The sequence below is a fragment of the Apteryx rowi genome, unplaced genomic scaffold, assembly GCF_003343035.1.
Source record: "Apteryx rowi isolate R43461 unplaced genomic scaffold, aptRow1 scaffold_213, whole genome shotgun sequence".
In the NCBI taxonomy this organism is placed as follows: domain Eukaryota; kingdom Metazoa; phylum Chordata; class Aves; order Apterygiformes; family Apterygidae; genus Apteryx; species Apteryx rowi.
In genome coordinates, this window is record NW_020448453.1 from 172,184 (window position 1) to 193,578 (window position 21,395).

Genomic DNA, 21,395 nt, shown 5'->3' on the forward strand with positions numbered 1-21,395 from the left:
GTACCCGTAAGGTCTGCTACCTGTAAAGAAGGGAATTGCGTTATGTGATGTGATTTAAACTTGATAAATCTACATTAACTGTTACTTCTCTCTTTTTTTTTCCTCCCCTGAAGGTACAAGCACTCTGTCCCATTAGCTTTTATGATCACTGGCAAGATCTAACTTAACTGAATCCAGTGAGTGGTTCCCAGAGGGGAGTTGTCCTCAACCAGCAAGCAGATCACTGGAACATCACAGCATGTGTTTTACAACATCTTTACCACAGAAGTCCCCAGYTGGCCATTTGGGATTCTTTTAAACATTATGAAAGCTGAGGACCTGGCCCTTACTTTTCTGTGTTCACAAACTAACAACATTTTTGTCTCATTCTTTTAAAATGGTCTTTTCCTGAAAGCTATAGCTGCTGGAATTTTCTGATGAAGTGATAATCTTGAAGGCGTTTTAAAAAATCTACTCCTCATGAGTAGAAAAAAATTTGAAATGCATCCTTTAAGGATGAAAAACAAAGAAACAAACATAATTTTCTTTAAAATTGCAGTTAGAAAACACTGATATTGTGGTTTTCTAGCATGTGACTGAGGTTATTTAAGCTCTTAAACGTATTACACAATAAGCAAGGGAAAGCAAAATCGGAACAGCAAAGTTGTCTTTGGCATTGTTCCTCAAAAATGTTTCTGGATCATCATTTTGGTCATGATTTACAGAATTGCTCTATCAGGTCACTTCACCTGGTGACTTCACAACATTTGCAAAGCAAATTGCTTTATATTTATTACTTTCTTGATTGTTCCTGGTAAGGCCAGTTCAAAAAAGTTTTTTGRGGATTTGCAGGGGGAGAACTATTATAACAGCTCTTTTTTTTTGTGCAGTGCTTGTGTCTGGGTTTGGATAAAAAGCAGACTTCCTACTTAACTTTGGAACACTGATTCATTGAGAAAGCTGCTGTAGTAAAGGGATGTATTTTCTCTGAATAATGACATTTTAGCTGTTCTTTTTTGTGTCATAAATATTCCAGTTCCTTTACATTGTGCCTGGCCTATGCTGCAATATATAAGGGCATACAACAGTCATACAGCCAATGGGCCATAACTTCGTATTACTAGCACTCACATGAAATGTGTTAGTGCTGTTGGATAACACTGATAAGGTGTGACCCACCAAAGGTGTTTGAAAAACCAAATCCATGGAAAGAAATAGATTCCCATCTCTGGCCTGTGTGTAATCCTGAAATAGTCACAGTGCAGTTATAACAGTGTGAATCTTTATGGAATGATAATAGTTCACAGTATCTGGTCCCTTACTCTCAGTGCGCGAAAAACGGCAAGAAGGAATAAAAGGGTCACGTTTTGAGCCTGAGCTTTATTTGGTGTGTTTAGGGAATTCCAAACGCTACGGAGGAGTTGCAGCAGGTCTGCTCAGTGTTATGGCAATGAACATGCGTGTACTCTGTATACTACTCATGAGATATCAGATCTTGTGCACTTCAAGATAATAATAGTGGCCTGAGCCCAAAACTGCCTCATGCTCTTGAACTGGAAATATAGTCAATAATTGTGTGAGAAAGAGAGTTTTGTTAGAACCACTATACACTTAASCACATTCCAAATGCCAGGTATGTTTTCTTGATGTTTTGATAAATGTGTAGCAGTGTATCTGTTAAAAACTCGCACCCAAACAAAATGCTATTCTTCATACACTTCTCCTTTGGGAGCAAGAATGGGAGAACAAATGGTCTGTGATCATTATTAGTGATATAGCTTAATGTGATTCTGGATTACTACAGCTTGGAGTACAACAACATAAGAAGGAATTCAGTTCTACATAGGTTGGAATACAGTGTTCACCTACGGCTTGAAAAGGGAGGTGGATTTAATCAGGGAGTGCACAAATTTTCTGTTAACACTGGGAAGGGGGCATGTTTAAGTATGTTTAATTGTCTGTTATAGTTGACTGAATTACGTTACATTGCCTACGTAATCTTAATCAGAAGACAATTAACTGATGAATGGTTTGCCTGATGTCATATACTTATAAAGTTCTCCAAACAAATACCTGGCTTATAATAACGAAATAAAATTTTTCTTTTAGGGTCAAGCTGCTGTTTAGGGACAATCAACAATAGAACATGAATGACACTAGACACCAGTCTCTGTTCTTTGTCAGTCTGCCTGAGCTACAAAAACTCTGTGCCATTACAGTAACCCTGAGTTCCCAGTTGCCAGAAATTGAGATAAGGAATACACAGATAAAGATTTGCAGGTAAAGAATTTTGAGGGCTATTATTTTCAGAAGCTATTGGTGATAGTATTCAAGGATTTTATTAGCAGTACTAGTAGTTAATTGTAATAAAATCAGCAGAATTTGTAATAGCAGTAAACACTGTATAATTGCGTGAACTTATTTTTTGGCTCACTATTGAAAAAAACTCTTTTTCATTATTTTTTAAATGTGATCTGGTAAAACTAACAAGACCTCCAAACTGGAATTAATAAATAGTTAGAATTAATCTATGATCACATAAAAAGCTGGAATACTTTAGGTATATTTTCTGAGCTACTGCATTGCTTTATGGAGGTTGAGACTGAGTGAAGAGAATACTCATACAGCATATGTACATTCCTTAATGCACACCAAGCATTATGCCATTCTCTTTACTAGGAAGGGGAAGAAATGAGAAATTCTACCAAAAGGAACAACCGTTGGGATATTTTATTCATTTGTCAAAGACCTGCAGTCTTTGTCTTAGACCACTGTGGGTGGGTTAAAAGCAAAGTAACCTGGGCTACACCAACATAGTATACTGAACCACTGGAAACTGATAAAAAATGTAATGTATTATGTTTGTAAATGGTAAAGAAAATAATGTAAGCTGAGAAAGTCAAGTACAGAAAATTATTTCTGAATTTTTTCAAACTTTTTTTCTTTATAGACAATTATTATTTATGCAACAAGACATCCTTTCTGCACCTGTCATTGGAACACTAAATCAAATTTCAGTTGTAATGGCGGTCAGTAATCACTGTGTAAATAAATGTATGCAGTTACATATCTAAATACTTTTTTTTTTTAAATGTTTTGTTTGAGGACCAAGTATAAGTAAAATTGTATTATTTAAAGCAAGCTTTTATATACATGCATTAGTAATGTAGATGACAGCTTATGTCTTCTATTATTTTGGTGAAGTGGCCTTTTCAGATGCTGAATCTTTTGTGGAACTGAATGGACTCAGTTGGTAAGACGCCACGCAATTCACAATGGCTGCAGCAGGGTCAGGCTTCTGCCTTTACATTCTAGGCAGTCTTTTGCTTGCTTGGTAATGTATCTTTAGCTGGAAATCAGATTACACTAAGATAAATACACAACTCGTGTTAGTTACCATTCTCCTTTAAAATACAGGATATGGTATTTACTGTAACTATTCCCAAATGTGTTTTTCTAAGGCAAAGATACTGATGGGCCAGACTTAATTTATGATTTGCTAAAATATCCCTTTAATGTCAGACACTTGAAGACTTGTTTCTTTTTTAGATAGCTTTTTACAAAACTGGAATATGTCAAGCATATATAGAGAAACAAGGAGCTACCGTAAGTGCTGAAAGATGTCACAATTTTTAAGATTATTATGCTTATCTGCAGTTGCTGTTGCCAAAGATGAGTATTGAAAATTGTTTCTTTTCTTGCAATTTGCACTACAGGAGCCAGGGTTTCAAAGTAAAAAGCATCTGTCCCCTAGCCAAAATGTGATTTGCAAATCTGGTTATAATAAGGATACTTTATCAGAGACAAAAGTTTAAAAAAGAATTTCCTGAGCAATTTCAGTAGAATCGTCTGCTGCAAGGGAGTCCTCGTCCTTTCCAGGGGGCATTAGTATTTGACCTAAAGGTGAAGACAGACCTGCCATTTGGGCCGAAAACCTGTAGCTCTGCCTTTGTCATGATTCTGTGTTTACATGTCTTAGAGGTCCCACGATGGGGATGCTCAGACAGCTGAACTGTGTCCTCATTCATGTTGGTGCTATATCCAACCTGTATAGAATTGTCTCAGAGAAACAAAACAAAAATGTAGAGAAGAAATGGAACCCATGAGCTTAACAGCTGATATATTTTTAGACTGAGTATTATGCATATGTTTTTCTGCATTCTATTATGCAATGTTTGTGTTTTTATGAACGTATGTATGGATGTACTAAAATTGCTAAGTCAAAAGCCTTATTGTAATCGCAGCCAGTAGCTCTACTGATTTATTTGCACAGTCAGTGGGATGTATTTTTTCTTGTTCCCTGACACATAAATGAGTATTTGTTTTTGGAAAGCATACACTGTTCATGTRTGCTAACCTTACAAAACCACTTTATATTGATATGTGTAACTGACCTGTCATCATTAGATTTTCCCACTCCAGCAAATTAGTAACAAATATACCAAATAACCATGAGCTGTAAGCAGATCCTTGCAGGATCTCATTAGAAATATCCTCTTGATGGTGTATTAGTTAACTCTTTTAACCTATTTTAATTGGTTGATTTTTTGACTAATGCTAATTATCAACTGAATGATATGCAGGTCAGAGTCAAATATATCGCAGGCAAGTAGTACTATTAGATGAAGAGAGACACATTTATCAAATGTTTTTGTGATCACGAGAGAACATCTCTAATCTTGAGTTTGACAGCAGAGCTAATATTTGTAAATTTTGGGTGTCATGGCTATTGTCTGGAAAGAGATGCGCATCTAGTAAAGTACTCCATGTAGTTCAATTCATCTTTTCCTCAAGTCCATTATCAGCCCTGTGAAAACATTAAAGGAATTGTGGTGCACTTTACATTGATGACCCATAAAAATCTAAATGCCTGCCTCAATATTTGAGCTACAGAGCTAACTTCCTGCTGTAGGTAAGAAGATGAAAAGTAAAGATGTTAACATTTGCTAGGATTTGGCTCCAAAATACAGTAATAGTATCTTTGATAAAAGGTTGACTGAAGCCTTTTAAAAGTCCAATAAATGATTACTATTCTTCTTTTTTCACTGATATTTTTAGCTGGAAACACCACAAAGAGTTAGTCCAGCCATTCTCCAAACCTGTCTCTCCTACACACTTATAGCCAGACTTGCACCCAGATGGAACAAGGCCGGTCATCTTTTGGTGCAAGGTATTTTACTCACCTGGGTCAGGGATCAACCATTTGATTTTCAGTTCTTTATTATTGAAAAGAAGGAAGGACCTGTCGGACCAAATTTCATTCTACCAAGCTCAGTCTTACTAGATGGTATTTACTTTACCTGACATCACTCTACTACTTGCTATGTAGGACAATCGTGACTTACCAAAGTATGGAAAAATAGATGTGTTTCAGATAACTATGGTGTAGTTTCCTTATTAAGTAAAGTAGTTTTGTAGTCCATTCCAAATATAGAGAAAAATGTATATTTTGTTGTATTATTCCTAGTCACAATATTAACAGATTATTTTATACAAATAGCTGTTTTTCAGTATCTTCAAAATATATAGCTCTCTGAAATGAAATCAACTTATTCAGGAATAGCAGCTAAAAGTAGAGAGCTAGATTGGCAGCTGATACAAAATTGACTTCACTGAACCAGACATTGGCTAACAACAGTGTCCCCCTGGGACTTGCAGGCTGTCTAACCATATATGTTGCTAAAGCTGGGCAAAACAGCTAAAGCTGAATAGACCTGCTAAGCAAAGAGAGAGTTGAAGAGGTTTTGCTTCTTCCTCTAATTGTATTTGGCATAACTCTCACAGAAAGTTGATACAGGCTTTCAATAATCTTAAGGACTTGCTGAGCCAGCTAATATGAGGCATGGGATTCTGCTTTCAGTGGCAAAGAGACCAGCTTTAGAGTCTCTGGCTCTCTTTATTTGAAGGGTTATTTTCATCTTGGAACATTTGACAGGTTTCTTTTACAGCACATCTACACAATCAGTTGCAACTATATAGCTAAAAGGGAATAAAATGAGCAGTACAAGGGACAAGCAGTTGGGAAGCAGATAGGCAGATGGAAATGTTCCCCTGAGGAATTCTTTGAAAATAGAACCAGAGTAAGTGTTGAGAAAAAGTAAAGGTTAGATTTCTATCAGTCTGTGTAAAGAGTGCTAAAGAGTACCTTCACACCCTCAGTTCTTTCTTAGATACTGTCAGTTTCTTCAGCTGAACACAGTAATAATACTGTTCTCAGTTTTTGTCATACCGGTAAGATTTAAAAGTGTTCATGTAAAATACACGTAGTGGTGCTAGAGTCACTTACAGTCTATCAGCTTTTAATGATAGATGGTAAAATATATAGTAATACTATACAAGTTTGCTTTTAAGCCTTAGAAATTTATTAACTGTTAGTTAAAATTAATTCCATGTGCATATTCCTTACTGGGAGAAAAATGACATGTAAATAGTTTTTCTTTCTTCCATTTTATGTTAATGATTTAATGAAAAGTTAATTGATAGAGGGTTCTTTCTCTTTTTATATGAAACAAACTTTACAGCAGTCCTGATACACACAAAAGAAACTATGCGATCTCTCCATTTTGTTTGCATAAAGACATTGGGCATATGTTTTACAAAATAATGTTTACTTATTTTATTTATTAAGGGAAGGATTTTTTGTCTCATTCAGGAAGGCAAAATGCTGTTGGTAAGTACAATATTCTGTTAATTGTAAACTTGTTTGAGCAAGGTATAATTATGTGTTCTCATGAGCTAGATACTGCCATGGTCTTGTCTTTTCATTTTTCATTCTGAAATAATCTCAGTCAAAATACACTTGATGGCAGATGTTTCTTTATATGTAATAGTTGTCAACTCAACTGCACCCTTGAAAAGTTACCCACAGAAAAAGGTAATTTGTCTACTATTAATTTTGCTCTATGACCATAGATTGAAATTTAATATCAAAAAGTTACGATTATTACATTTAAATGCACTTGCCTAAAATTAAGACTCTTGCAAGAGATGTGGAAGTTTCATAATATTAGGTAGGAAACTGAGCTAAAGTGACTATGCTGTATGCATTAAGTTTGCCCTTTGCAAAAGTTAAGTCACAGAGCATGCTGTTTAGTTATTGCAAAAAATGAAAAAACTAAGGATTACATTTTCAGATATTGGAACCTAAATTTGCAATAGGGACATATATTCAGGAATATAATACATTCAGTCCCTGTGCTTGCTCAGGGCTGCCTAAATATTCTAGAGAGGTGTCAATAAATGCTTGCCTTGGTCTTGGGGCCTTTCTTATTGACCACTACTAGATGTGCAGTACTGGGCTAGATGAGCCAATACAGCCAATGCTTATATTTGTATTAAATACATTTGCTTTGAAAATGGGTATTTGTGTATCCAGGATATGAGTATCAAGCATCCAGTTGCATGGACAGCCATTAGTTATTAGGGCAGTCTACTGTATGGATGATACTTCATTATTTTCACAGCTAAAATGCAATTAATTTCTATTTTCGTGCTGAGAGAGTCTTACCTATTGATTTCCAAACTCAGCACTTCAATGAAAAATTATTTTAAATAAACTTTTGGTTTATCTTTTTGCTTAACAAATGGACTACAGATACACACTGCTTTGGGCTTTGTTTTTACTTCAGTTATAGACCTCAATGTATCAGAGACACAGCTTTGCATCAGCGTGGAGGCTTGCTCAGTCCATCTGCCACTCCCTGAGGTATATAACAGTTATACTTTCTACAACTTTATTTGTCCTACTTATCTTTATTTGCTATTCTCTCAGATGACTTTAATTAATGTGGTGGGGATAAAGTGCTTATTTTGGTTGTATTAAGACAGTAATTGTATTAGTTGACTATATGCATCTGTTCTAAGTGTGTAACATTCCATATTATATGCCTATTGATGCATTCTAGCAAGCTACCAAACTCATCTCTGTAAAACTGAGATTATAGACTAATTAGGAGACCTTTGGAAAAATACTATCTGATTATAATGTTGAGGTGCGTTTATGCTTATAGGTTTCCTTCTAGCAGTGTTCTCTAGAAGGCATTCGTAGTCTCACTTTAATGGATAGACAGCTTTGAGTAACAAATGTGAAGCTACAGATCAAGTTATCAGCACTGCATATAAGACCTCTGCATATCATTTTTCTGGAATCTTCTCCGTTTTCTGTGCAGCTTTCAAAATATGGGAACAAGCTGGACTATGCTACTTTTGAGAATAATTAGTAAATGCTTTAAGAAATCATGGTTAGGATTAAAAAATAACCATCTTTCCTGACAGCCATGTCGCCTTTGCCAAATATGTTTATACATAGAGGGCATATTTGTCAGGCTTGCTGGTTTCTTCCAAAATAAGTATTTCTGATCTGAACTCTTCTTCTTTAAAAGAGAAGAACAGGATTTCCTCTTTGATTTAACTGGACAGCATAAATATTAAAGATATCTTTATGAATCAAATTCCAAAAGTACACAAAGCAATGATAGAAGTGATCACAATGTGGTTTCTTTACCAGTTTGATCATTTTAATATTCATGCCTTTCTACTTTTCTAAAATAGAAATGGCAAGATTTTCCTGCCAGTGAATTAATGCAAACCATGACAGACCATGGAGAGAGAAAACGTTTCTCAAATCTAAGTGTTTGGCTGCTACAGTCAAACATTTCCTTTGTGAAAATGTATGGTGTTTCTTGACCCGCTCATGGGGTAAAGGTGTATGTCTTGTTAATACTGTTGCTGGAGACTTTGCACTTGATTAGGTAAGTTGGTATATGTAGCAACTAGGTTGTCAAACATGAGTTTCTGAATTGAATTTAAAAAAATCTGCAGGGAAGTGAGAGAGCTTGTAGTCTGAGAAATTCCTTCTGTGCCCTTACATATCAAAGCACTTTAAATAAAATTTAAATCTCACTGATTTAAATAACCTTTAAACCTTTTGACTTACATACCTTTTGGAAGTGTAGGCTCTAACCGTGGAGATAATATGCTTCTGAAACAAGCAGTTCATGAGAGCTGATAAATGAATAATAATGTAAGACCTTTGGTGTATTTTGATACACATAATTATTTTTGCACATTTTTATTTTGTACTGTTACAGAAATATTTACAAATAACTTTGTTTTCTGTTTTAAGCTGGGAGAGTTTGATATTTCAGGAAACATCTTAAAGATATTTGACAACAATGAAAACACAATTATTCACAGACATTCCATTTTAAGTAACTGGTGCTATGTTTTGCCAAGGTAGGAATTTGTTTAAATTCCAGCAGAAACAAAGATTTCCTGGAATATTTGCTATGCAAATTGTGAATCTGATACTAGTGATAAAAGCAGTTCTGTTTTATAGTCTGTTTTACCTTCAGGAAGCCACTTTACTTTTATTGTCTCAGTGTTATAGAAAAGGAGAAAGAAAAAATAATCAGTAAATGAAAAATTTGACATTTAAATATTATTTTGATTTTAGTAATCTGCTACTTTGTGATATGTAAGAGCTTTTTCTTAAATATAATTTTAGCAGAAAGTGTCTATTGAAAGAAAAATATTTCCCCTTTTGCCAGAAACTACCTCTGTTTTCACCAATGATTTTTATCACAGCAACATAAAAGTAACAATATTTTTCCTCCTGTTCTATACTCACTGTAATGGTATAACAGACAAGAAGAAATCAAACTTGTAGATGCCAAACTCTTTTCCATATTTCAGGAAAAATATGAACATTGCTGTTGTTCTGTCATTACGGATACTTGTCCTAAACGCATGAGCTAAAGATAATAGTCCTCAAAACATAACAATAATCCATAAATATTTTCAGTGCCAAAAATGAGATTAACTTTTTTTTTTCAAAAGTACAGTGTATTTTCAACTGTGTTATATGACATCCTTTCTAACTATCTTTTATTTATCCATGCGCAGCATGAAAATGGGTCAGATCATAAGCATCAGCCACATAATTCCTCCAGAATCTCCTTTTCATTCATATAAAGACTTTCAGATGCACTGGAAGAATCTGGTAAGAAAGAATATGCTATTTTTTAAATTTTCCCTCCATCTTTTTATTTGTTGAATTTGTATTATTAATAAATATTTGTCTGGTTTTTTTTTTTAGTATGGATATATTCTTCCAGAGAATTCTGAAGAGACAAAAACATACTGCAGTGTTTACTTCAAGCCAATAGGGGAAAGACTTTTTACATATCCTTTGTGTATATTTTTGTTACATCTCCTTCACTACTCCTCTAGCTAAGATCTAAATTTTCATCTTTGAATATGCTACATTTACTTCTTGCATAATTTCATAAAAGTCAGTGGAATTGTTTCACTAGGCAAATTGGAACAAAATATTTAGTTGAGTCTCTTTGTCTTTGTATTGAGTAATCTTAAGTCAAATAGATTGCTTTGCCTCATAACTTCTGTAAACACAGTAATGCCATTCTAAACAGTGACCTAAAAGGAAGAATTAAATTAATGCTATGTGTTGTTTCAGTAAAAAAATGGTTTAAAAAGATTCATTTTAAAGGGAATTTTCCTGCTAGGAAAGACTAGACTAGAGAATACTTAAATTGAGCAAGGCTAGATTAGCATGGTATAAACATACTAAAGTCCTCTAGCTTCTAAAGCTTTGTTCCTTTAAGAAAGTAAGTGCTTTTGTTTAGCTTTTTGAAAAAGCTTTAAACATATTCATGCTTTCTTCCAAAGAAGATGATTCAAAGTTATAGAAATGTAAAGAACCTTGTTATGTACCCTGAACACTTATTCAGGTACCCTTTAAGTTGCATTCGAAGTCAGCCAGTGCAGTACTTCCCCAGAGTAAACTTAGAAAGTGTGTTGAACTCTTTTCTTTCTGATGTGAAGTCTAATCTTTCATATCTGTGTGGATTTCCAGTAAAGCTGACAAGTAAAGCACTTTATGCTACGCAGGAACTGTCCAGAGCTCTAGTACGTGTAAAGTCTTTTGTATACGTATTAATGACATGTACATTTGTTCATGGTATGACGTGGTCTTTATCATATTCAGAACACAGCAAGAGCATAATAGTATCCTTTTCACAACAAACAACTATTAATATTCTAACCTTTAATTAAATGCGTAGTTTAATATTATATTACTATTTACATTTTTATATTCTTGTTTGCACAAGTATATACAAAAATTTTAAGTAATATTAATTACTTGCTATCAATATATGCAGTTCCACCGTCCTTATTTACAGTTGTTTCCAGAATTTTCTCCCACCTCTTCCATAATAATAATTTTTGTGCAATTTATTTCTAAAAAATAAACTGCAAAAGGATAAAATTGTGTGGACTTAGGCATTTAAAAACACTCAGGCTGTAAGTTTTACTTTGTGGCAAGTGATGGAAAGGAGGAGAGTGATCTCAGCTCCTTTCATCTGAGATTGCAAAAAAGGCTGAAACTGAAATTTCTTTATTAGTCGTGTTTGAAAGAAAAAATGAAGTAATTAATTCTGAAAAAAAAGAATAATGACAGAAACTGCAGATTCTAAAATACTATAATCCTCTTTCAGAGCACAGTTCCTGTTTATGTCACTTCAGTGATCAAAGCTAGAAGGGCTCCTCCTTGTCTTCTGCAGTTTTTAAAGACACCGAGACTGTCTTTTGCTTAGACTACAGATGCTCTTAGAAGTCATAAAAGACARGGATAGTAGTCAGACAACTCTCTGCAGACCCCCTAAAAGTGCTAGGCAATACCAAATTGGAAAGCACTAAACCAAGATAATGACTATAATTTACGTCTTCCCTTCTGCTGAGAAATATGATATTCCCTGTGTAGTTTATGAACAAAGAACTGGGGGAGGAGAAGGCAAAATTCACTGATAGTGACCACAAAATATTGTTTAAAGATATAGATCATTCTCTTTCAAAGCAGGAAACTGTATGGTTTGTATTGTGATGAATACCGGGTATATACCATATAGTGATGCATTAGGTGGCACTATGAGATATTTAAATCCAGCTCATTCAATTTGGCAACTATTGTTGTATTGCAGGAAATAAAATCTAAGCCTATGAAATTGGCTGGTGAGGTGGTTTGTGCAGCATCTCTAATCCAGGCTCCTCCAAGGAAAGAKACTTTGCCTAGAATTTCTTCATCATGCAGTATGGAAAACAGCCACTGGATGGAGCATTTGATCAACGAGCCAAAAACACATACTTTTTCGAGTAGCAGTAAAGGTACAGGAAAGGTTAGCACTGAAGCAGCACAGAAATCAGTGAATAACAGGCAAATACCAGGAGTATCCGACTTACCAGTTCACTCTCCAAAATCTTTAGGAAGGCCTCAGAGTTCAGCCTTTGACTCCCAAAGAAAAAATGTTAACAAAATTATACCTATTTTCAAAGGAAAGTTGATGCAAATGAATGGAAAAAACACAAGACAGACTGATGGGAAGAAAAGAGAAAATCCTGGAAGACATTCACCAATAAAAATTATGGATGCTTCATCATCTATGCTGACAGTGTGCAAGTCCAGCATAACTCAGGTTTACAAACCTGTTCAAAATGTGCCAGTCAAAAATCATACTCACAACAGTGTACTTCAGATAATAACAGAGAAAACATATGTAAAGCATGGTATATCTGTATTTCAGTGGAAAACAGAGTCTGGTGGACAAAGGACTAAATCTGATTATTCTGATAACTCCGCTTCAGGTGAGAATTCAAGTGAAGACAATCGCAGTAAGACAAATTCTCCTTCATTACCTAAGAATGCTAGGTCAGTGCTTCAGAAATCGAACATCAATGTGAGTCTGAATACATGTGCAGCTCTTACTTCCAGTATGAGAAGGGGTAAAAAGTTTACAAGTCAAAACACCACGCAGGTTCTTGAGAAACAACACAAGTCAAAGAAAGTACAATTGCAGATTTGTAAATTAGACAACGAAATGACAAATTCTGGTTTATCACAGCAACAAATAAAGAGATCAAATGAAGGAGCAGGGTTAAATATTCACAAATCCATCTTACATGATATCATGTGCATAGACAAAAATGAGGAACATCAAGAATCATGCCATTCCAAAGACTGTATCACTAAGACAACCAGTTGTCATTCAAAAGTTAGCAGTGAGCAGGTATGGTAAATAACAGCATGCATTCTCCCTGACTTTCACAAATTCAGTATATTCTAAAAAACAATAAGCAATAAAGAGCATGACTTTCATCACGTTCTACCATCATTCTCTATATAGTTTTCTAAATTTCTACCTTATGCGTTAATGTTTTCAGCCACTGCTGCTTTTTTTTCTGAAAGGGATGATGATTTGCTTTGTCATCTGAGATAGATATTCTTATTTGGGATTTTTTAAGGTGGTATAATTAGTTTTCACTTCTTTAAAACTTTTTATTAAACCAGTTTATTGAGATTCGTGTAAAGGTAATATGGCGGAATTTTCCGTGTTCTGTCTGTCTTCATACAAAACTGTATTAATAAATAGCTCCTGGAAGGAATCTTAAATCTCATCAGTTGTGTGGTGCTGGCTGYAGCATCTGTAAGGCATAGGGCTCTTAGACAAACATAAAAATTTTGCAAATACAAGTTTAATCAAAATTTCACTGAATCACAAGTTGCAACAGGGAAAATTCCTACTGGACATAAAGGAAAAAAAAATCTTCAGAATGAGAGAGGTTAAGCACTGGAACAAGTTGCACAGAGAGGCAGTAGAACTGTTATCCTTGCAGATTTTCAAAATTTGACTAGACAAGGACCAAAGCAATCTGATCTAACTTTGAAGTAGCTCTGCTTTGAGTAGAAGTTAGGACTAGCTGACCTCCAGAGGTCCCTTACAACCTAAACTTGCTATGATTCTGTGACTGTATTTCAATAAAGCAAATGGCTGAACTGATTTCAGTGCAATTTTTATGTGGATGATATCCCACAGACTGGGTACTTGAATGAAATGTGTTGCACTTATCACTGTTTTCACCTATAAAATGTAATTTGGTAGATGATTTCAAATTTGTGTTATGAGGGCATCTTTTGCTATTCCATGAGTACAGTTCTTTAATTCGGTTACTTCTTAAATGCCAAAGCATCTAGAAATAAAAAGCATCAGATTATTACTGTATGACAGAAASAGATTAGCTATTAGAATGACAAGACATGCAGCAATTTCTAACAGGGATAAATAAAGATATCAAGATGAAGCGTGGTTTGGGAAGCTATTAAATTATCTGTATAATTCACATTGGTGTTAAGTATTGATGGGTTGCACTGATGAGATCTGACAGTCAAAATGTATTAATGAAAAAGTCAGTCATTTTAACAAGTAGCAAAATGCTGGATTTTTTCCTAATGAAGGTATGAACTTTTATATTTTAAGATTTTTAAAGGGAATGAGCATCTGACATGTGAAACACTGACCTCAAAACTGACTTACTCAGTGAAAGACAGCAACATGGAAGCATCTGTAAAGAAAGATTGTGTCAGAAGAAGGCAGGTAAAAAAAACACACAAACCCAACCCCCTCCYCTACCACACCCCCCGCTGCCACCTTTAATCTGGTCTACAAGGATTTAAATTAAGAGATAAAAAGGCAAATACATGTTTTGTCATTTTAGTATGTTCCAGTTAAAGCAGGGAAAGCAACAAAATCTTATTGACGCTGCTCTGAATAAAATCTTACTGACCCTGCTCTGAATAAAATTAGCCTTATCCATCAGTTATGTTAAATAWTATTTCAAATGTATGTTTAAAATATTTGTTTTATAGTAGTATCTTCCCTCTCCTTCTCCTTACAGCCACATTCTTAATATTTTTACTATCTAAAAATTAGGCAGGTTAGTAAAGAGCAGGTGTCAAGTCTCCAAAGCTCAGTATAATTATATTTTCTTACATAGATATGTATGTATTATTTGTGCCACTAGCCAACTGAAAATACTGTGTGATAACTCCACAAAATGAGCCAGAAGGCAAAAAAGTTGCACACACTTAACTCCCTTTTCGCCCAGGTTCCCTTGCCTTTTATGTTCTATCTCAAGCAGCCACATGACCATTTGAGGTCTCATTACCCCTGTTCAGCATAGTGCCTTTACCTAGTCACATGTTACAATATATAAACTTACCTTGTCAAACCTATTCATTAACTGTTGTTTAAGAACTTAAGAATATGTAGCCATAGTTCAGATTCCTTGATTAAATTTGCATTTCTTAACATTAAATTTCATTTGTCATCTTTTTGTTTTGATACGTTTTTAAAGCCAAATAAGACAAGTCTGTAACTTTTAATGGTAATAAAAGCGTACAGTGTGTGCTACCAGTGCAGTTCAGAAAGGGCCAGGACAGCAGCCCCAAGGGCCTCTTACAGGAACACACTCGTATGCTAGAGCTCAGGCCGCAGCAGGGAAGAGAAGGGTTGATGTGTGAAAGACAGGCCCAGTCCCTTTGAGTTGGCCCAATCCATCCACAGCTGGGAAGGGCCCTTTCATGGAGCTATGACAGAGCCACTAGTTACCGACTCAGCACTGTGGATGCTACAGCAGTAGAGTCATGAATTGGTATTACAAACAAGAAAAAAAAAAGCAATTAAAATCCTGTAAGTATAAAATTCCAACTTCTGGGGTCTGACTACTAAAGACAGAGTTCCACCATAATATACGTTAGGTGCTAAGGTCCCTTGTCTGCCACTGGGAATGACGAACATCAGCCGTGCTAGGGCTTGTGAGCATGGAGCTAGCTCCACAACCTGGGCCAGCATGGAGCTTGTAGCTGGGCTGCTTGCACTGCTGGGCTGGGAAAGGGGGCATTATCCTGCCCTAGTCATGAATCACAAGCACCCTGTGCCACTTCTCCCTCTCCGGGCAGGCTGTGAGTGCTGCCAGTACCAGCCTGAACCCTGGGAGCTGCTGTTGAGAAGTGGCAGGAGGCAGCAAGTCCTCCTCATCTCCCTGCCATGCTCCCAGCGTGGCGTTGCCACCGCTGGAGCCAAGTGACATGGATGCACGGCTCTGCAGAAGCTGGACTCCGCTGGAGTCTCAGGAATAGGAGGAGGACTTACCTAATGACTGGCTAGGGATGGGTTCTCCAATGCTTTTTCATCTAGTTCCTCCTTTTTCCAAAATAAAATATAATGGTGCTGAATCCTGCTGTATGTCATGGGAACACTAGTTAACACTTCTCTGAAAACTAAGCCTTCATCATTATCTCACGTTTGGACACCAAAATTGATCAATTGTTTCTGGAAGTCTTGGCTGACAGTACTTATAAGGGTATTTTCAAAATAGCTTAGGTTTTAATTATGTACCCATTGCACATATTATCCCACTTCAAACAATATTTACATTGATTAATGTGTTTATTTTCCATTTCTGATACCTTACAACTAAGCATTTCACTCAAAAAAAAGTCTTAGTTGAGCTGTTAGCTTAGTGTTACTACTTTGTTTGCTTTACTGTTTTTTTGTTGTTGTTTCTTGTTACAGAAAGAAGAAGGCTCTTCAAAGTTAAAGAAAGCCAAAAGAAGTAAGCCTTCTATTTAGGATCTTGTGAATTACTGAAGGAAAACTCTGGGTATGCTCATGACAAATCTGAAAGGTTTTTTCTCTTTATTAAAGTCATATTACATGTCTATAATAGCTTCTTCTGTTATTATGGATTAGGATCATCTTATCAACCATCTCTAAAGGAATCACTTCTCTAAATGAGTGGCTTCCAGAACAAGATAATAATGTAACAGAAGCCAAGATTCTTGATTTCTCTGGACATGAGCAAATAAAGCTTTGCTTTTTTGTGAAAAGAAAAAAGTAATGTTAACTACAAAGGCATCTTGTCCTTAGTAGTATGCAGAATCTTGCTTAAATCTATATTTTGATTAGATCTTTTTTTTTCAAACTAAAATAAGCCTAATTTTTGTGTTGCTGAGTTTCATTTGAATCTGAGCTAAAGTTAAAACCATATAACCATTAATGTGAAGCTATGTATATCATTTAATATCGTGACATGAAATAGATCGGCTGGATGCTAAGATCTAATCCAAGGACAAAATGGCCTGTTATACAAAATGAATAAAAATTAGTTTTGTAGCCAGACATTTGAGCTAATACTGCCCATATCATGAGAAGYTGTTGATGTTAACCTTGCAGGACAGAACAAGCTTTTCCTTTGAATATTAAGGATATATATACCAAATGAAAACCACTAGTGTTATTGATCTACTAACCTATTGCAAGTTATCAGTATTAAGACATGCAGGAAGGAGTAACCTATGCAGTTAACTGTTTCAGAGATAAGTAGAAGTATAAGCATTCAAAAGAAAACATAAATGTAAGTAAGATGGTCACACAGACACAAGTGGACAAAATGCACATTACCGAAAACAAATGGAAAAACATAATAATAAAGAAGCAGAATATAAACTCTAGGTCCTTTAGTCTGGCTTTTGGCTTCAAAAAAAGTGGTAAGAAGTAGCTAAAYGTACATTTTGTCTCAGTGGTGCATTTTATGCCCCTCCATTCTTTGTGGTGGATAAATTTCCTGAGCTGAACATACATATCAATTGTCTGCTTTGCCCAAGGAAAGCCCATTCCATGAATGAAAGCTTTTCATAGGGCCTTCATAATTCAAGTTCAGCATATCCTGTTCCTTGGTCTAGCATTTCATCTGTCCTTGTATCTCTCTTGCTTCAAAGCAAGACAGCTGAGGCACGGTCCTTCTTCAGAAGTGATCTGTATTAGCAGATTTAGCATAGATACCTGTAGGTCTGGAGTCTGTGACTTTCACTAAGGACTTACAAACTGAAATGCTGTCTCTGAGAGATGAGTTTAGAATGGCCAGAACTTTTTTACTTTAATTTTACTTTAATTTTGTTACTAAAATCCCAACTTCTTTATTATTTATGAGGTAGATGCCACAGGATCAAGTTGATTGTGTAGGTAATGCTTACACCTAGGAAAGAAAACAGTCTCCTCCATAAAGTGTTTAAAATATGTTTTCTAAGAATTCCATTGGTATGAGTTTTTCATTGGTGTTGATTACTTAAAACTAGAGCTAAAATAACTTCTGCTATTGGATCGGTGCCTACAATTTTGATACTAAAAAGCTTTGCTCAGAATTTCTTTATGATGTATTAGTGCACTTGCATTCACAATACTTGTTTTCATTTGAACACTTGAGAATTACTTGTAAGTTTTCAAATTTACTGTGTTGCAAGATTTATGGGTGAGAAGTTTTTACAGTGAAATTCAATTATGTAGTCTACAGGAAGGACTTGGATCTGTAATTCATGAGTGTTAAAAAATTTTTTATTTACAGTTTCTTGCAAAAAGGGCCAGTTTTTATGACTAATGCATGCCAAGTTGCACAGTCTGTGAACTAGGCTGAGAAATCACAATGTATTTTTAATTTTCTTCTTGTTTTTATTGGTGAAAATAGGAAGTATGTTAATAAAACCGAGGTTATAAAGCAAGATGAGAGAAGCATGTGACATTTTAAAATGTCTAACATTTAATTCTAGTACTAAATCATTCTTATTCATTCTGTTTGTATACATACATATACAATCCCCCACTCTTTGGAGAAGGACTTGGGCTTTTCCTTGGCATAAAAGGAGTTCTTAGATATTAAATGTAGGTTTCAATCTGAGATTAAAACCCATGTATTCAGGGTGTGGCTGTACACCAAGTATGTAAATTCTCGTTCTAGCCCAGTGGAACTCCAGAGCTGCTGGGCTGCCCAGASAGTCGGGGGGACGGCTGCAGGGTGAGCTTTGTAGAGTCTGTTGGATAAGTTTACTAGGTTTCCATTGAATTTCACAGGAGTTTTGACATCTAGGACGTACGTAGACACCTGAGTGTAACGTGGTCTAAATCTGGAGCTGAATACCATCCCAAGAGTCAAACTTAGTGACTAACTGGGTAGCCTTCTTATAGCTTAACTAAGTCCTGCATGATTATAAAGTTTTCAGAAGAGGTTTATAGATTTTTTTTTAGCAATTTTACATTTGCATTTGAATTAAAAAAAACAATCTGAAGAAGTTTATTATCCCATGCCTACTCATTCATTAAAGAAAGTTATCCTACAGTTTTCAAGGTCAAAACTACTGACAAAAGGTCCTAAGACCAATCAGGAGAGCAGAGCTTCCAAAGAAGAGTATATACTACTACAGAAAAATGATTTAAAAAGAAGGATTGGAGTCATTACAGGCACTGGTGTTAGGATAGACATACTCAAAACAGCAGAGCTGAAGTTCCCAAACCCTTTCCACTTATCACAGAACTCTTTTCGTTGCTCTACCCCTGTCTTATCATATGATACAGACCTTTGATTTTAGTTGCCAAATTTCATTTAGCAAATGAGAAGCTAAAAATTCATCAGATGTAATAATAGTATTATTTTACATGAATGTAATTGCTACCATTGTGGAAAGGATATCATATGAACACAAGTGAAGGCAGGGGATCCACACAACCGGTTCTCAGCAGTTTTGTATGTAGGCACTAGACTGGACTGTTTCTTCTGAAATGTGGATTGCCTCAAGCCAACATTTAGGAATTTCCCTTCTAACTGAAAGGATGTGGTATAGAAATTTCAACAAAGCCATCTTTCAAATGCTTTCTTGATGTGATATACTAAGTTAAAAAAATACCTTCCRATATATTATATTAATGCAATAGCTTGATCTGGTTTTATGAATGAAACAGTTTTAAACTTAAAAAATGCAGGGAAATTGTATGTGGTGAAAATATTTCTGAAAATGTTTAGACTTTCAGTGAAAAAACATCTTCTTTATGACAGTGGGAAATTCATTTCCTAATCAAATCTAGTATCAGAAACAACCTTTGAACTGTGTGCACTAGTGGTACCTAAATACCTGAGCCATGCTCAAAAAACAGATGTTATCATAGCATTGTTGCTATTATCCTGTCCATTTTTCATTGCTGCAGGATTGTTTCAGGTTAGGGCTAATCTAATTTACTACATGATTGACCATTTAAAAATACTAAAGAATGTTTTTTTTCAGATTCCATCTGTTACTTTCTTGTAGAACTGAGAATGTGATTTGGTTACTTGATCTCAGCTGGTTAAGAAAATGTGAATACAGTTTGGCAGTCAGAGTTCCTTCCTGCAGCACCACTACTGCTTCTAAAATTTTGAGATAATTTACATGTAAGGACCAGAACATAAGAGGAAGAATAAAGCTGAGATAGTATACATTTACCATAGCTTTATCAAGGAGAGAACTTTTTTCTTGTTCTGTGTAAAATAGAAAAGTTTAATTAGTATGCTATAGATATTGTAACAAAATGAAAACAGCATGAAAATATGAATGCCAAAATACAGTGCCTTTTGTTTGTATGTTGATCATACAGTTCTGAATTGTCTTTTTTTTTTTTGCGATCTAAACTTTTATTCTATGTTTTCCTACATTCAGGTTCCCAAGAGGGCATGAACATATTTGAGGCTGCTCTGGGCTTCGTGATCTTTGCTCTCTATATTTCACATCGTCGGTATCTGTTTCTCGATGAAAAACTTAGGGTTAAATACCTACATCCRAGTGAAACCATATATCAACTTCTCCTCCAGACAGTTGAGGTTAATGAACCTCAAATGGGTTTGAAAATTTAGCTAATTGATTAGAGTTTTGGAATCGTATTGTGTCTGTCCTAGTACTTGCTTACATACTTAATCACTCTTGCAAGTTATTTTGCAGTTTCAGGTCTGACTTTTTTATGACATAATTATATTTAATTCTTTGCTACAATATCTAGGGCTCTTTGTTTCATCAGTAAAACATTCCTAAATAAATTCTCCTTGTCAAGTCAAATGGTTAGGAACTAAGTAGTACCATTTTTATTAGGGGAATAATCTGAATGCTGTATTTGATTCCTGCTTCTTTAATTCTTATTATGATTTTTAATGAGTTTCCATTTTCAGAGGTGAAACTGATATGTAAAAGATTTTTCTAAGTTCAATTGATAACACCCTTCTTAAGCAATTCACAAAAAAATAAATATTGCTGCCATTTGAGTAATTTTATCAGAATAAATATATCTTCAAAGACCTACGTGAAGATGTAGTTACAAAAATGTGCACATTTATTTATTTATTTATTTATTTATTTATATGATTGTTGCCCCGTAATTGCTGGTTTTTAGTGAATATTATTGCGTTATGTAGATATTCAGAAGTAAGTGTCACAACATTAGCTCCTATACTCAATGAATATACACACCTGTTGTTCAACATTTGTTTTGGATATACATTTGCAAAACCTCTTTCCTAAAGGAATTGGTACACTGGAATTTTGTGTTTTATGAAAACTTTCTTGGTTTATATTGCCATAGTTGTGTTGTGTATTTACCTCACTTTTCAAATTAGGATTTTTCCCTACTAGAATCAAAATTTGTGTTTTGTTTTTTGTTTTCAAATGGTGGCTATTAACATCTCTCTAACTTAATGGTGTCAGTATTCAA

General features: G+C 35.0%; 1 protein-coding gene across 1 annotated transcript; it reads left to right on the forward strand.

The window, feature by feature from the left end:
• Positions 1-2,125: 2,125 nt before the first annotated feature.
• Positions 2,126-16,463, forward strand: CUNH18orf63 (chromosome unknown C18orf63 homolog). Its single transcript, XM_026064329.1, has 13 exons — positions 2,126-2,259; positions 2,930-3,008; positions 3,529-3,585; positions 5,038-5,149; positions 6,608-6,649; positions 7,608-7,684; positions 9,104-9,213; positions 9,883-9,979; positions 10,076-10,170; positions 10,728-10,905; positions 11,979-13,061; positions 14,310-14,426; positions 16,407-16,463. The coding sequence occupies exons 1-13, from the start codon at positions 2,126-2,128 to the stop codon at positions 16,461-16,463; spliced, it is 2,238 nt and encodes a 745-aa protein (XP_025920114.1).
• The last annotated feature ends 4,932 nt before the right edge of the window (positions 16,464-21,395 follow it).